At 41.8% G+C, this 14,817-nt stretch overlaps 1 protein-coding gene across 2 annotated transcripts in view; it reads right to left on the bottom strand.

The window, feature by feature from the left end:
- Positions 1 to 14,817, bottom strand: part of CSMD1 (CUB and Sushi multiple domains 1) — a 1,334,105-nt gene that overhangs the window by 1,016,300 nt on the left and 302,988 nt on the right. For both annotated transcript variants that reach the window (XM_077309265.1, XM_077309276.1), the window contains exon 2: positions 1,178 to 1,394. In XM_077309265.1, the coding sequence (XP_077165380.1) occupies positions 1,178 to 1,394 (217 nt within the window). The remainder of the gene's footprint in view (positions 1 to 1,177; positions 1,395 to 14,817) is intronic.

The raw sequence follows: 14,817 nt of genomic DNA, 5'->3' as shown, positions 1-14,817 counted from the left end.
AAGGGAAGTTCAGATGTTTACCAGTCTTCCTGATCTTCCGGTGGCTGCTGCTGGTATAAGAGAAGTAAAAAATTCTTTCGTTTAAATGAGGGCAGTCCATAACAAGCCCTGCCTTACACTGGACGCATCTGCTTTTTGAAAAGCTCATTGGTACCTGGAGAAGTACTGGCATGCACCATGGCATCTGTGAGCAGCACACTGGGAAACTCTATGTAGACCAACTTTTCTAAAGTTATGCAGCCCTGAGGCTGGTTAGTATGGACCAGGAACCTCCATCAAATCTATTTATGCCATCTTGGGTTCCATGGGGAAAAAAGGAATGGTGGCATATAATTTTAACACATTCTTGATAATAGAAGCAAAAGTAATGTATTTAGAGGGAGCCTCTTGTGGTGCAGAGTTGTAGGGCAGCAGACATGCAGTCTGAAAGCTCTGTCCATGAGGTTGGGAGTTCAATCCCAGCAGCCGGCTCAAGGTTAACTCAGCCTTCCATCCTTCCAAGGTCGGTAAAATGAGTACCCAGCCTGCTGGGGAGGAAACAGTAATGACTGGGGAAACCACCCCATATTGAGTCTGCCATGAAAACTCTAGAGGGTGTCACCCCAAGGGTCAGACATGACTTGGTGCTTGCACAGGGGATACCTTTATCTTTTTAAATGTATTTAGATGCATTGCTGAACAAATGCACCAAGGTTCTGTTTCTTTAAAAAAAACCAAAAACCTAGGGAGACAATTGGAATATACTTTTAGAATTTCTTCTAGCTATGCTTTCTCTTCAAACATTTCCACTGATTTTACTGCATTTGTTTTAGCAACACAATACAACTCTTCTGCATAAACAAGATATGTCATTGACTCAACAGTACTTTTTATGGTTCTTGACAATCGTGCTCCTGAATAGAACAGGGCAAGAAAAGAACAAACAGTAACTTTGATTGCTTAAGCAGGGGGGGGGGGGAGAAAAGATTTACGTCACAATGAAGAAACACTGACATTCTGGAAAAATAGCCTGTGTTGACTTTGAAAAAGAACAATGCTGCAACAATGAGCAGTCTACCTCTCTCTGAGTCTCTGTGAGCTGAAATATGAAAATGGGTGCTGTTACCACCCACCAAATATTATATCACAAGATGAAAGTTTTATGAATGCCATAAAATACATCTATATGTTACATTACCTCACTTTCAGGTTTCCTTGTTGTGGCTGTCCATCATAAACTGACAAAATATCAAAATCTTCTTCCAGAGCAAAAGTATGAAAAGATAACTGTATCCTGTTGCGCTCTCCTGTGATAATGATCCATGTGCAATTGGCATAATTTGGATAGCCATGAGGAAATCCAGGACTTTCTATTGTACCATTGGGACCCTGTACTAAACCGCCACAGTTCTGACCTGAAAAGAAAGAGGAAAACATGCTTGAATAAAGCAGCACTTTCTAGCTTTAATATTTCTTTCACATCTCTGCAAGAATAAATGCAAGCTTTAACACACAAGTAAATCTAGTATCAATAAAACCTAGAGTTCCAAAGCATATGTCAAGCTATTAATTTAACCTCATTTTCATCTACTCCGTCAAGAGGAATATAACATGACAGACATTGGTATGATCATTAACAACCTGCAGCACCTGTACCTTTAAGAAACAAATGCCCTCAGTGGCCATTGCTAGGCAAACATGCAGCATGCGAGCCTTCAAGCCTTGGTTTCTGTAGGTAAAAGGCAGGAGGAGAAAGAGAGAACAGGCAAGGCCCTTTCCAAGGCTCCCTCATATTTGAGGGAGAACACATTGGGTCCCCGCTTGGCATCAAACATAGGGCAGTTTGCTACCACACAACTGGCGTGACTTTACCGCAGCCACTCCCCAAAGCCAGTGTGGTATAGTGTTTAGAATTTCAGACTAAGATTTTGAAGACCTAGACCTAAATCTCCTCTCTACCTTGGACATGGACTGGGTGATCTTAAACCTGTCATGTAATTTTAGTCTCACATAGGATTGTTAATGTCCAGCTGGAGCCTGGATTTCTTCCAGAGTTGCAACGGATCTCCAGATGGCAGGAATTTGTGCCCTGGATAAAATGGCTGCTTTGGAGGGTGGACTCTTTGGCCTTAGGCACTACTGAAGTCCCTCCCCTCTCCAAACCCCAACCTGAAGTTGACCTATCATAACTTTCTTCACATAACTGTTGGGAGGATAACATGGAGGAGAGGAGAATGATGTCAGCTGCTTTAGGTCTTCGCTGGAGAGAAAGGCAGTATATATCTTAGTTTAAATTAATTAGATTTTTATTTTTTGTATTTCTAGATTTTTATTTACGTAATTTTACTAACGTTGTGACCCATCCTGAGCTGAGATAGGGTGTAACAACAACAGCAAAAATAATAATTTGAATGGCTGAATTTGGGGATGGATAAAAGGTAGATTGGTGGCGGGGGATGAACAAAAGGATATGGGGGCTACCAGGAGGAGAAAAATAGTGTTGGGAGAGGGATCCCCATATGTCTTTGCAGGTTCCCAAATGTGCAACTGGGTCCAGCCTGGCTGGCACCATGCAATTGAGCTGGACTTTTCTGCCTGGGAAAGGGAAGAGGCTGCAAGGGGGCAGGAAGTAAAGAAAGATGAAAACAGGGGTGGCGGGGGGGGAAGCGTAGTGGGCAAGAAGGAGAGAAGGAAGCCTATAGACGGGGAAAGGCTTTGGGGGTACTTTCAGGAGAGGAAAAGAGGAAATAGCGCGGGGGGAGGAGGAGGAGGAAGAAAATTAGATGATTCCCACAAGTCTTTGTGAATCTGATTACTGAACTGAGTATTTTTAAAAGTTTATGTGTGAAAATGTTAGCGTACCAGAAAACAAACAGAAGGAAAATGCAATGATTTTACCTGGCCAGACATTCAGAGAACAAATTGAACCCAAATTGTGACTAGAAGCTCATATGTGCATCAGTTAAGAATGAACAAAGACGTTTTTTCTACAATCATACGTACAACCACATCAATTTTTAAAATCGTTTTTATTAATGTGGAAATATTTATGGATAGTGTGGAGGGAAGGGAAGATGTAAAAAAACTATAAGCGATGGCAAACGGTGCATGATTCAATTCTAGAATTAACCATATGACTAGTTAAACAGGAATTTAGGAACAGTTGTACACCGCTTAGAGTGAACACCTAGGACAATAGAAGAAACACCCCAGTCATACATTGGGCCAATGTACTTCATTGTTCAAAGATCTCCCCAACGTGCAACTAACATCATTTTACATTCAGTAGTGTACTGTAGTCTTCACCCACTTCCAAATATTTGGGTCAGGGTACAGAACTGGTGAAGCAAAATTCAATCTATACATGCTCAGAAGCCCCATCTTTTTTTATTTACTTGTGTCAGCCCTGGCATTCTGAACACATATTCTGTCTTGGGTTGTGTTTCATAAATTTCGGAGCTGAGCTTTGGAGAGCCTTGGCACAAATTAAATCCTGAACCTCTCTCTCTCTCCCTCCCTCCTCACACTAACTACTTCTCAAGCAACAGCCAGCGGGAATAAGTAATGTGGCTTGGTGTGATCACATTAATATTGCTAATGCTGAGTACATTGTTCCTGGAATAGCTAAACCCCATGCTGGGACCTCAGTAAAGCCTTAATTACCCAACTTCAAGTTGCAGTTTAGGTACTAAAATATTTGATCGTGTCTTTATTCAAAGGGTTTATTCTGTGCCAGTGGTTAGAAAATGGAATTTAAACCAGAGGGTTTGAATCTCAGGCTAGTTTCAGAGGGTAGACAAACTGGTCTGCAGTAGAACAGCCTGATCTGGGTCCAGTTGCACCTTAGAGGCCAACAAGATTTTCAGAGAATAAGCTGTCAAAGGTCAACGCTCTGATGAGGGTATAAGTTGTCAAAAGTCAAAGCTCTGACTCTCTAAAGCTTACACCCAGAAAATCCTGCTGGATTTGAACCTAGCTGCTGACCTTAAGCTAAGCAGACACACTCAACCTCAAGAATTGAGAAAATAATCCAATCTTACACATGCAGAGTTTCATTTTATAAAGTTTAGTTTAACAACATAATTTGTAAAAAAACAAAACAAAACAAAACAAAAGCATTAACTGCAGGCATTCCTACAGAAGACACCTTAAAGATATAAGAACTGACTAACAGACAGAGGGGAAGCAGGGGTAGGGAAAATACAAACATTTAGTGGTAGAATATATTAGGCCCCCCACCCTCCACAAATTCAAAGGGATTAAACATGGGTAGCAACTTCTAGGAACACGAGGGGTGTGGCGTTAAGGGAGTGTAGACACAGGGAACTGGCATCACATAATGCCACTCTGCAGTATGAACTTGGTTGTGACACAGACGCCAGTCTCCCGACCATTTTGCTTCTGTTGCTTCACCAACTGCAGCAGGAGCCCAGGGCCCTAAAATGAGAGGCTGCCAACCTCCAAGTCAGGCCTGTAATTCTCCAGAACCTTTGGACTACAGAAAACAGGTCAACTGGAGAGAATGGCAGCCTCAGAGGGTGGACTCTATGGCATCATAACCATGGTTCAGCTCCCCAAACTTCACCCATCTCAGCCTCCACCCCCAAATCAATAGGAATTTCCCAACCCATAGCTGGCAACTCTACCTCCCTATCTATATTTACATAAGCTGTTCACTTCCTTTTGCCTCACCAACTAGAGATGCCATCCTCCAGGTGGAAACTGGGGATCCCCTACAATTCTAGCTCATCGCCATACTACAGAGATCAGTTCCCTGGAGAAAATGCTTTGGATGGCAGACTATATGACACTGTACCCCACTCAGGTCCCTATTCTCCCCAGGCTCCATTCCCAAATCTCCAGGAGTTTTCCAACCTGGATCTGGCAATCCTACCAACCCCCCCCCCCATCACCTGCTGGTGGTTAGTGAGTATCTGGCAACCCTATCGCCAACAGTTCCCTCATAGGATCACTATGAGGATATAACAGGGTAGTGCCTGCACCCCTGCCATTCTATTCTGCCCTGTGTCGCTTGGAGGAAGGGTTAGACATAAATTTTAACACATCTGTTCCACATAATATATTTCTGGTAAGGCCGTGGAGGAGGAGTGTGTCTCATGGCTTAAGTGCTGCTCAGCACTTAACATCCGGTCAGGGTGGATGTCCCGCCCCTGAGTGCCTCCTCCTCCAACCAGCTTGCCTGTCTGTCTAATGACCACAGCCAATTGCCTCCTATCCCCCACCCCTAACCACCCCCTCCTCCGTCAACTCCCCTCTGAGGCTCAGAGGCTGCAGATCCCTGCTGTGTGAGAGCTACCCCTGCCAGTGAGTTCCCTAACAGCTGCCTGCAGCTTTTCCAGGTCCTGGGGGGAGGGGGAGAGTCCGCAGAGTTCTTCCACCCCCCCCCAATCTAGCACCCGTTGTATTCCTGAATGCAACGGGCTTGGACCCTAGTTTCAAACATAACATGTTGTTCAGGCATACCATTTACCTTGTTTACTAAGAAGCACATGTCCATACACTACATAACACATTACTGAATTTTAATAGAAAGCATTGACATACAGAAACAGAAAAATAAATGAATGGCCTTTAAATTGAGCTATGTATAAAAGCTTCATTTTAAAAATCCTTCTATTTTGTGACTTTTTGTGAATTCTAATGCTTTATGTGGAATGAATTTATCCCCAGTTTGTGCAGTATATCCTGCAGAACCTTACGAAGGTATGCAACATATTAATAGGCAGTCCCTCAGCAAGCAGCAATGGTTTATCATGAATACTTTTTTTCTATCCATCTTGCTGCGCTCATTAATCCCACAAATATAGATAGACTGAAGCTTAGAATTACATTGAGACTTAAAATCAATCTGTTTTGTAATGAATAAAATATCTGCACAGTGAAAAGTTGTGGGGAACATTTTGTACACAATGCTAGGAGTCTCCCATGCAGTTTAGACACAATTATAATCCCAGCACTTGCTGTTATACCCAAAACAAAAATTATTTCAGGCTACCTTTAAACAAAATTAAAAGATCCTACAAATAGGTCTCTCAGTTGAAATCATCTACCAAAATACTGTCAAAATGCTTGTGGGAGTTGCCAGATCTTAACAGAAAGAATTTAATAAAATATGGATTTGCAGGTTAAAACTAAGGACTAATAAGCAGCCATTTTATACTAAATTTAAATCAGCAACTCTAATGAATAGACATTAAAGCTGTGGGAATTCAGCAGGCCTCCAGAAAAAGAATTTCCAAGCATATCTACCAATCATTCAAACCAAACCATTAGAATGCAGGCACTGCCACATTTCTTTCCCTAATGTAGTGCCTTTTATAATTAAGCAGTTCTTAAAAATGTATTTATATCCTGTTAAACATAGCTTGGAGCAGGGGAAGAGAAGTCGCGACTGGTAATAGGAAGGTGTCAGCAGTTACATTATATAAAGCTTGCCTTCTTTTTTTATAATAAAGAACAGAATATTACAGCAGAGCCCAGATTTGTTTTGTTTTCTGCCCATACAGTTCAAGACTGCCCTGTGGGGAATGTCAGTGACTCACTGCCAGCATACATAGTGTGTATGCAGTAGGTCCCGGTTTCAGTCCTTGACCTTTCCAGATGGAGATGATCACGTCTTGGAAAATGCTTGTTTATCAGCCTAAGTAAGTTGTGATCAGTCAAAAAATACAATATAGCTAGAAAGACCAATCTTTTTACTCACATGTTTAACTCCATTGAGATTTGCTAATAGGGTTGCCTATTTCAAGTTGGGACATTCGTGGAATTTAGTTCAGCAGTGGAATAGGCTGCCTAAGGAGGTGGTGAGCTCCCCCTCACTGGCAGTCTTCAAGCAAAGATTGGATACACACTTTTCTTGGATGCTTTAGGATGCTTAGGGATGATCCTGCGTAGAGCAGGGGGTTGGACTAGATGGCCTGTGTGGCCCCTTCCATCTCTATGATTCTGTGATTCTGGGTGGAGCCTGGGGAAGACAGGATTTGGGAGGGAACCTCAGTGCTGCATAATGCCATAGAATTCACCCTCCAAAGTAGCCATTTTCTCCAGAACGACCATTAGATAACTTACTGTGAATGGTCCTCCTCCTTGAGGTCAGGGGGACATCTCGGTGGGTGTTTTCCAACCATGTTAACAGGGAGGCAGGACTAAGATTCTATTTCCTGTTTTGTACAACAGGAGATACCCTTCTCCAGTCTGATGACAAGCCTCTCAAAAATTCAAAAACTCAAATAATCTCAAAAACTATTATTAAACAGGGTACTCCCAGAACCACACACAATTAGCCAACCAACTACTAACATGGTAACAAACCTCTCCCAATTTTGTCTTTTTTTCCCTTGTTGCACTTGACCAAGGATGCCAGGGTGGGACAAGACATTCTCCTGACCTCAAAGAGAAGGACCATTCACAGCAAGTTATCCAATGGTTGTTCTCACTTGAGATTCAGGAAGACGTCTCGATGGGACATGAAAGAGCAGTTCCAAAGTCAAAAAAGGTGGGGTATCCACTTAGCCTTCTTCAATCAAGTGCTGCAAAACACACCAGCTGAAGGCTGCCTCAGATGACCTCAGTGTGCTTAATTTATAATGCCTAATAAAGGTAGGTATATTAGAACATATGGCTGCCTTGCAAATTTGCTCTGCAGAGACCCTATTGGCTAAGGCTGCATTAGTGGCTGAACGTCTGACTGAGTGTGCTGTAATCTCTACTGGAATAGGGATCCCCTGAGATTTGTACACCTCTACGTTGCAAACTTTGAGTGTTCTGCTAATTGAGGCATTGGACATATGTTGTCCAGTATTTGGAGGTATCACACTAATGAATAACAAATCCAAAATTCTAAGATCTTGGGATCTTACTAAGAAAGCTTGAGAGCTCGTCTGACTTCAGTGTTATAACAGAGACACTCTTTAGGATGCTTGGGATTTGGACAGTAATCTGTCTAGACTATTTCCTAACTATGGTGAAAGGTAGACAACACTTTGGGTCTGAAAGTAGGATCTGTCCTGAGAATTACTCTGTCCTTCAGGAACTGACAATATTCCTTCTTAATAGACAGGGCACCCAGTTCTGATACTCTCCATGCCGGGGTGATAGCCAACAAAAACAAGCTCTTTACTCTTAAAAACTTAACATTTATCTTATCCATTGGCTCAAATGGGGCCTTTGTCAATGCTGATAACACTAGATTAAATTTCCAGGTGGGGAAACGATGAAGTACATGAGGATCCTTGTGTACAGCCTCTTCAAAACCGCACTAAATGAGGATGTCTAGTAAAATGGAAACCCTCTATGGACGACAACACAGAAGCCAGAACTGCCACTTGCCTCTTTAAGGTGGCTGCTCTGAAGCCTTGATCTCTACCCTCCTGAAGAAATTTCAGGATGTAAGTGACTGAAGTGTGAACACAGTCCACTTTTTTCCTTTTTGTCGAATGAACAAAGGCCTTCCATGAGCTGGAATAGATTTTGTTTGTAGATTGCTTATGGGAGGCTAAAATTGTAATTTTGAAACCTCTTCTGAATAACCTAATTGACGCAACTGGCCCCTCTTAATTTCCAGACCGTCAGAATCACCACTCCAGCTTGGGATAGAAGATTTGGCCTTGTTGTAATAGGTCATTGCAGATCAGCGAAGAGCCACTGACATCTAGACCAGGTTGGAGTACCATGGGCATCTTGGCCAATCTGGGGCTACTAAGATGACCTTGGCTGCCGAAGTCTCTATCCTTCTTCGACATTTTGTCATCAGGCAGTGGAGGGAAGGTATAAAGCAGTCCCTTGGGCCATGCTGCTGTGAGAGAATCCATGATCTCCGCTCTCGGATGGAAGAAAACAGGAAATAGAATCTTAGTCCTCCCTCTCTGTTAAAGTGGTAGGAAAACACCCACCAAAATGTCCTGCTGGATCTCAAGGGAGGTAAACTGCTGGCTGCGTTGGTGGTGCCAGCAGGTAGGATTTGGATTATGGGACCATGAAACAGGTGCTAGCAGTTGGGGAAGAATGTGTTTGGCAGGAACTTGGGGAGATTAATTAGGAGAGCTTTAAACTGAAGTCACAAGAGGATGTCCAACGTGGGGATTCTAATGTAGGAGAGCAAATATGAATGGCCTACTTGGGAAGGATGAGTCAAACAAACCCAAGGGTAAGAGGCTTCAGCTGCTTATATACCAATGCCCAAAGCATGGAAAATAAAAAGGAAGAGCTTGAACTCATGCAGACAGAGAGAAATTATTTAATAGGGATCACATAAACTTTGTAAAATGATTCCCATGACTGGAATGCAGTAGTGGATGGATATGAGTTGCTCAAAAGAAACAGAAGAGGTTGAAGAGGAGGTATAGTGGTGCTGTATGTGAGGAGAGGGATTGCCTGTTAAGAGCTACTAGAGAAGGAGAGTAACACTTCATTGGAAAGTGTCTGCATTAAGATAAGGGAGGGTAAAACAAAGAGTTTAGTGGTTGGCATCTGCTGCAGACCACCTAACCATGATGAAGATGTGGGGCTGCTCTCCTTAAGCCTCTTGATAGACTATCTAGGCAACAGGACCTTGTAATTATGGGTGACTTCAATTTCCCTGATATATGCTGAGAAACAAATTCGGGTAAACTTCCTGAGTCAGGCAACTTTTTGGCCTACCTGATAGACAATTTAATTTATTGAATGGAGGAAGAACCTATGAGAGGCTCATCCATACTCACCTTAATACTGACCAACAGGCAAGAGCTGGTGAATGGGTTGAGGGAGGTGGTGACCTGGGGGGGGGAGCAACCATGTCCTCCTAGAATTTCGTGTAAGATGGGGGGACAAGGAAGTTTGTAGTCAGACATGTCTGTTAAGACTTTTGTAGGACAGACTTTAATAAACTCAGAGACCTAATAAATTATAATAAACTCAGAGACATGAATAGAGGTTAGAAAGGGATCTCGGAGTCACGTCATCAGGTTTGGTCATCTCTGAGTGTACAAACATCAACCTCTAAGGAAGGTGAATCCCCAACAGATGAACGGTGGGCATGATTATATTTGCATAAACCTACATGCATCTGTTTCAATTACACTGAAAATAAGCTAATGATAAACTATAAATCAGAAGGTCATAATCATAATAAACTGGAGAAACTGCAGAATGAAAGGTAAAATATGATGATGATGATCTAAACCAGTGTTTCCCAACTTGTTGTTTACAGACCAGCACCGTTTCCACACTGGAGGCTCCACACAGGGCTACAAACTGGAGTAGGTTGCCCTGCCTCTTCTTCCTCCCACACAGGGGAGCATTTGGTCTGGTCACCTCTATCCCAGTTTTGTGCTTCTCCACGGCAGCCAGGACATTGAAACTTCCAGTGTGGAAACAGTCCAGGTTTCCAAAATTGATACTATAGCTCTTACCATTCTCTTTCTTTCCTCCTTACCTCTTTTCACATTCCCATCTTGCTCAATCCTGTGCAGTGTCTCACTGCCTCTACCTGCTGTTGGAGATGCACTGCACTGAGCCTCTCATCACTCACCTCTTCACCTCATCTGCCATTTTTGCATATCTTGTCATCCCAGTGCCCTCCTAGTGTACCTTTTCAAACTCTGGCCCACCTAGCAGAGGAGAAAAAGGAGACCGCCTTGCTTAGGGTTCATAGTAGGGGCAGTTGCATCCTTTGTGTGATGTTCATTGGTTCCTCAAAAACATTTGTTGCCAAATTCATACTTTGCCTAAAGCACCAAAAAACCTTTGCACAGTCCTGGATGGATCACCATACAAAGTAAATTGGGACTTGTGATCTAAACTACTAGGGTAAATTTGATGGAAAGTTCAACAACAATGTCAGGTTAAACATTTCCAGAAATTAATTGCAAACTTTTAACACAAACAATAATCGGCCAGTTCAAGTGATGCACTGGCTGTACTGCTAAATGGAGCAAGTGAAAGCACACCTTACTTATGGGATCATTCATCTGCTGCACTGGTATTGCCTCCAAGTGGCTGCAGGTTTTGCACATTGCATAAATTCTGATTTGGCATGTGATGGCTTTGTATGGAGCTGAAATTCTACATGAAGTTAAATTTATGTACAGAGCTAATACATCAAACAGCATAGCATGGCAACATGTGGACACTCAGTGACACTGGAGTTCTGAGTAGTAGGAAGATTAGGTATGTTAACTCCATCTGTGCCCCATCTCGTAGAAGTCCAGCATATCCTCTAAACCAGCCTTTCTCAACTTTTTTACTGTTGAGAAACCCCTGAAATATTCTTCAGGTTTCAAAAAAAACCCAAAATGGTGAGACTGTGTAGAATATGGTTGGGAAGTATAGCTGTGAACACGCCCACCCAGGCCCTTCCCCTTCCCCTTCCTATCACCTCCAGGCCTATCATTGGCCATTTTCTTTTTTTTGGGGGGGGGGCTGGTAACATGACCATATATGGTCATATCACCCAATAAATGTTTAATAAATGTGTGAGATACACACACATATACCCACACACACATTAATTCACGCCCATTCAGGAAACCCTTTCAGGGCTGTCAAGAAACCCATGGGTTTCACAAACCCCTGGCTGAGAAAGCCTGCTATAAACCATCTCAGCAGCAGTAACTAAACTCGAGCATCCACAATTAGTAAACTATTGAAGATTTTTGGAAAGTAGTCAAAGTAGTTCATTATTTCTGTCAAGAACTGAAGAGAATATTTAGGATATGGGAGACAGCAGAAAAATATTTTGAAAAGTGAAGACAAGCGTGACAAGGTTTTGACAAAAGCTGCACTTGTCAATAGCACTAAAATAGTACAGACGTTTGGCAAGGATAAGAGATGACTTAAAGGACAGAGTAAAACTATAGTGGAAACTCAGCACAGTCTGGCCTTTTCTCCTCCTGAGTTGCTTATCGGGTCAGGAAGGAGCCAAGGCTGCCAGGTGGAGCTGAAGATATAATAAGTGAAGAAGAGTGGGATGAAATCATGTACTACTACTGCAGATGAGAAACATGTCTTATCTTGAAAGAAGGCAATATGGGCTCAATAGATAATATGGGGGGAAGAGGAAAGCAGCACTGGCTGATTAGAAGATCAGTCCCTACACACTGATGGCCAATTGCTTCAGTTCAGCAGGAAAGACCTTCCTGCATAAGTATTCTTCTGTATATGTTACCAGTGTACATCTGATCTTTATATACTATCTCTTCTAAACCCGTCTGCATCCAGTTGTCTGTGAATAGTTAACCATGGCTGCAACTGACTGAAGCTCAAAGCCTTTACATTTATCCAGGAATCATAGTGTATAGGAGCCACATTAATTAAAGGTAGCCCCCTCTAAGGGAAATAATCAAAGGAAGATTAGGAACTGTCTATTTTTGATAGAAGTCACCTAACATACTATACACCAAGACAATAAATGGCAGGAGCTGAGAAAACAGTTATATTGTTGATTCATCTCAGGATTATTGTGGAACAGTAAGAAACAGCACCACAAAATGAGGACTGTAAAGGGCAGGAAGAGTGGTAAAACACCCACATAACTTTTGTTTTAGTACAGTAAATTATTATTATTATTATTATTATTATTATTATTATTATTATTATCATCATCATCATCATCATCATTATCATTATCATTATCATCATCATCATCATCATCATCATCATCATCATCATACTGTCTTGGAAGATTTACAATGCACTTTGAGATGGGATTAATATATAATTAATAATATAATTATGGACATCACATTACTGGAATATTGCTAATGAATTCTAGCATTTTCAAGGAAAGCTACTAAAATAATAAGAACAATTAAATATTATGATTATTTAACAGCGACATATTATGAAGTTACATTTACTAGATTTCACAGGTTGTAAAAAGAATACATAATTAAGTTACTGTTTGTACGCCCATTCCTTAAAACAAGAAATTGAGTCTTCTGACACTGGGTAGGCCTCTTAATAATGAAAACAGTATGTCACTTTTAAGTAGTTATACATGTTTCCACAAAATTCTTTAAATACTATTGCAAATTTAATATATTAATTTAGAAGTCAATCTCTTGATAAGATTTATTGTATCTGTCTTAACCTTCTGTTTAAGAAGTTATGTGCATTTCTGCCCTTTCATTGGTGACCCATTAAATTAAGATTGTACATCATTGTATAGCTGAGATGACTGATTCACTGATGCACCTGAAAGAGACAAGGGAAATTCACAGTTCACTGCTTTAACTTTCCGATTCAGTAGATTGGTTAAAACGGCCTTCCAAGTTCTCTAAGACCTGTTATTATATTGATCATGAAGAAGCAAAATAGGCAAGGCTGTAATTATGCTATTACTGTATTTTGGAAAATGTACATTTGGACCTATGTTCATAGATCTACATGCCCCAGTTCCAGGTATTCAATGTTTCCCTTAAGCCGTATCTCCATACTATAAAGGCAAAACTCTATTGAAGAGGAACTACAAAAGTGACTGACCTATTATGAGGTATAGGTGGTTCCAAAGAGTTCCCAGAAAGATGCTGCAAGTACCGGGGCACCATCAGGGATATAGCCAGAAAAAATTTTTTAGAGGGGAAAGTTTTTTTTTTTTAATGAGGGGGCAGTAGAGCAAAGTGGACCCATTATGTTTCTGTACAGAACTACCATGTTTATACTTCTACTCTCCTGCACGATATTGAATGTTTGTTGGTGTTCAACTCTAGTTATAAACCTGACCATTTTCTAAGAAGAAAATATACAAGTTATTGAACTCTTTCCAAATAACCCAATATGCAAGCTAGAGATATGTATTTAAAAATGCTTCATGGATTGAAATCAGAAGGAAGTGAGAATTGGTAGAAATTATCCACTCCTGCATACACAACTAAACACTTTTCTTCTATTCTTATACAGCTGAAGAAAAATATCTGACAAATGGATCAGCTAGCCACGGTGCATAAAATAATGCAAAGCATAGCTCTGTAGTGGGGCCCCTCCCCTTTGCACCCCATCCAGGCCCATCATTGGCCATGGGGGGGGCAGGTTGACATGACCATATATGGTTCTATCACCAGATATATGTGGCTGCTAGGGTCCTCTTGAGGTCCTCTTGGAGGGCCATATCCAGCCTGTGCTGAGGCAGCTGTATTGGCTACCAATTAGCTTCCAGATCAGGTTCAAGGTTTTGGTTCTTACCTTCAAGGCTATCCATGGCCTGGGTCCCACATATCTGAGGGACCACTTCTCTCATGCCCCCCTGGAGGGCTCTTTGCTCTGCAGGTTTGAACCTGCTAGTTGTCCCTGGGATCAGTGCCAGGGCCTTTTCGGTCCTGGCCCTGACCTGGTGGAATGAGTTCCCAGAAGAGCTGAGGGCCCTGACGGAGCTGACACAGTTCTGCAGGGCCTGTAAAACAGAGCTCTTCTGCTAGGCATTTGGTTGAGGCCCGGCTAAGGAAGATTGGGTCCCTCCCTATAGAAGCCCCATATGGTAGACAGATGGGAAGGGAATACCTCTCCTGAGGGCGGTGGTATGTTGCTACTACAGGGCATGGAGGAGGTAGGAGGAGGCTATTTAATTGGATTGTGCCATCATCACTGTTGTAGTTTTATCTGTTTTATGCATGTTATTGTAAGCCGCCACGAGCCGGCAGGGTCCGGGAGTGGTGGGTAATAAAAACTAATATGAATAAACAAATAAAAATAAAATAAATGTTTAATAAATTTTAAAAATATATTTTTAAATTCAGGAAACCCATTCAGGGAACCCTTCCAGGGTGATCCAGAAAATGCAGAGTTTCATGAAACCCTGATTTAGAAAGCCTGCATTAGTCTTTACTGTCGGAATACAGAGCA

The sequence above is a fragment of the Paroedura picta genome, chromosome 1 (assembly GCF_049243985.1).
Source record: "Paroedura picta isolate Pp20150507F chromosome 1, Ppicta_v3.0, whole genome shotgun sequence".
Lineage (NCBI taxonomy): Eukaryota > Metazoa > Chordata > Lepidosauria > Squamata > Gekkonidae > Paroedura > Paroedura picta.
Note: the sequence above shows the minus strand (reverse complement) of the source record. Positions and strands in the feature narration are given on the sequence as shown.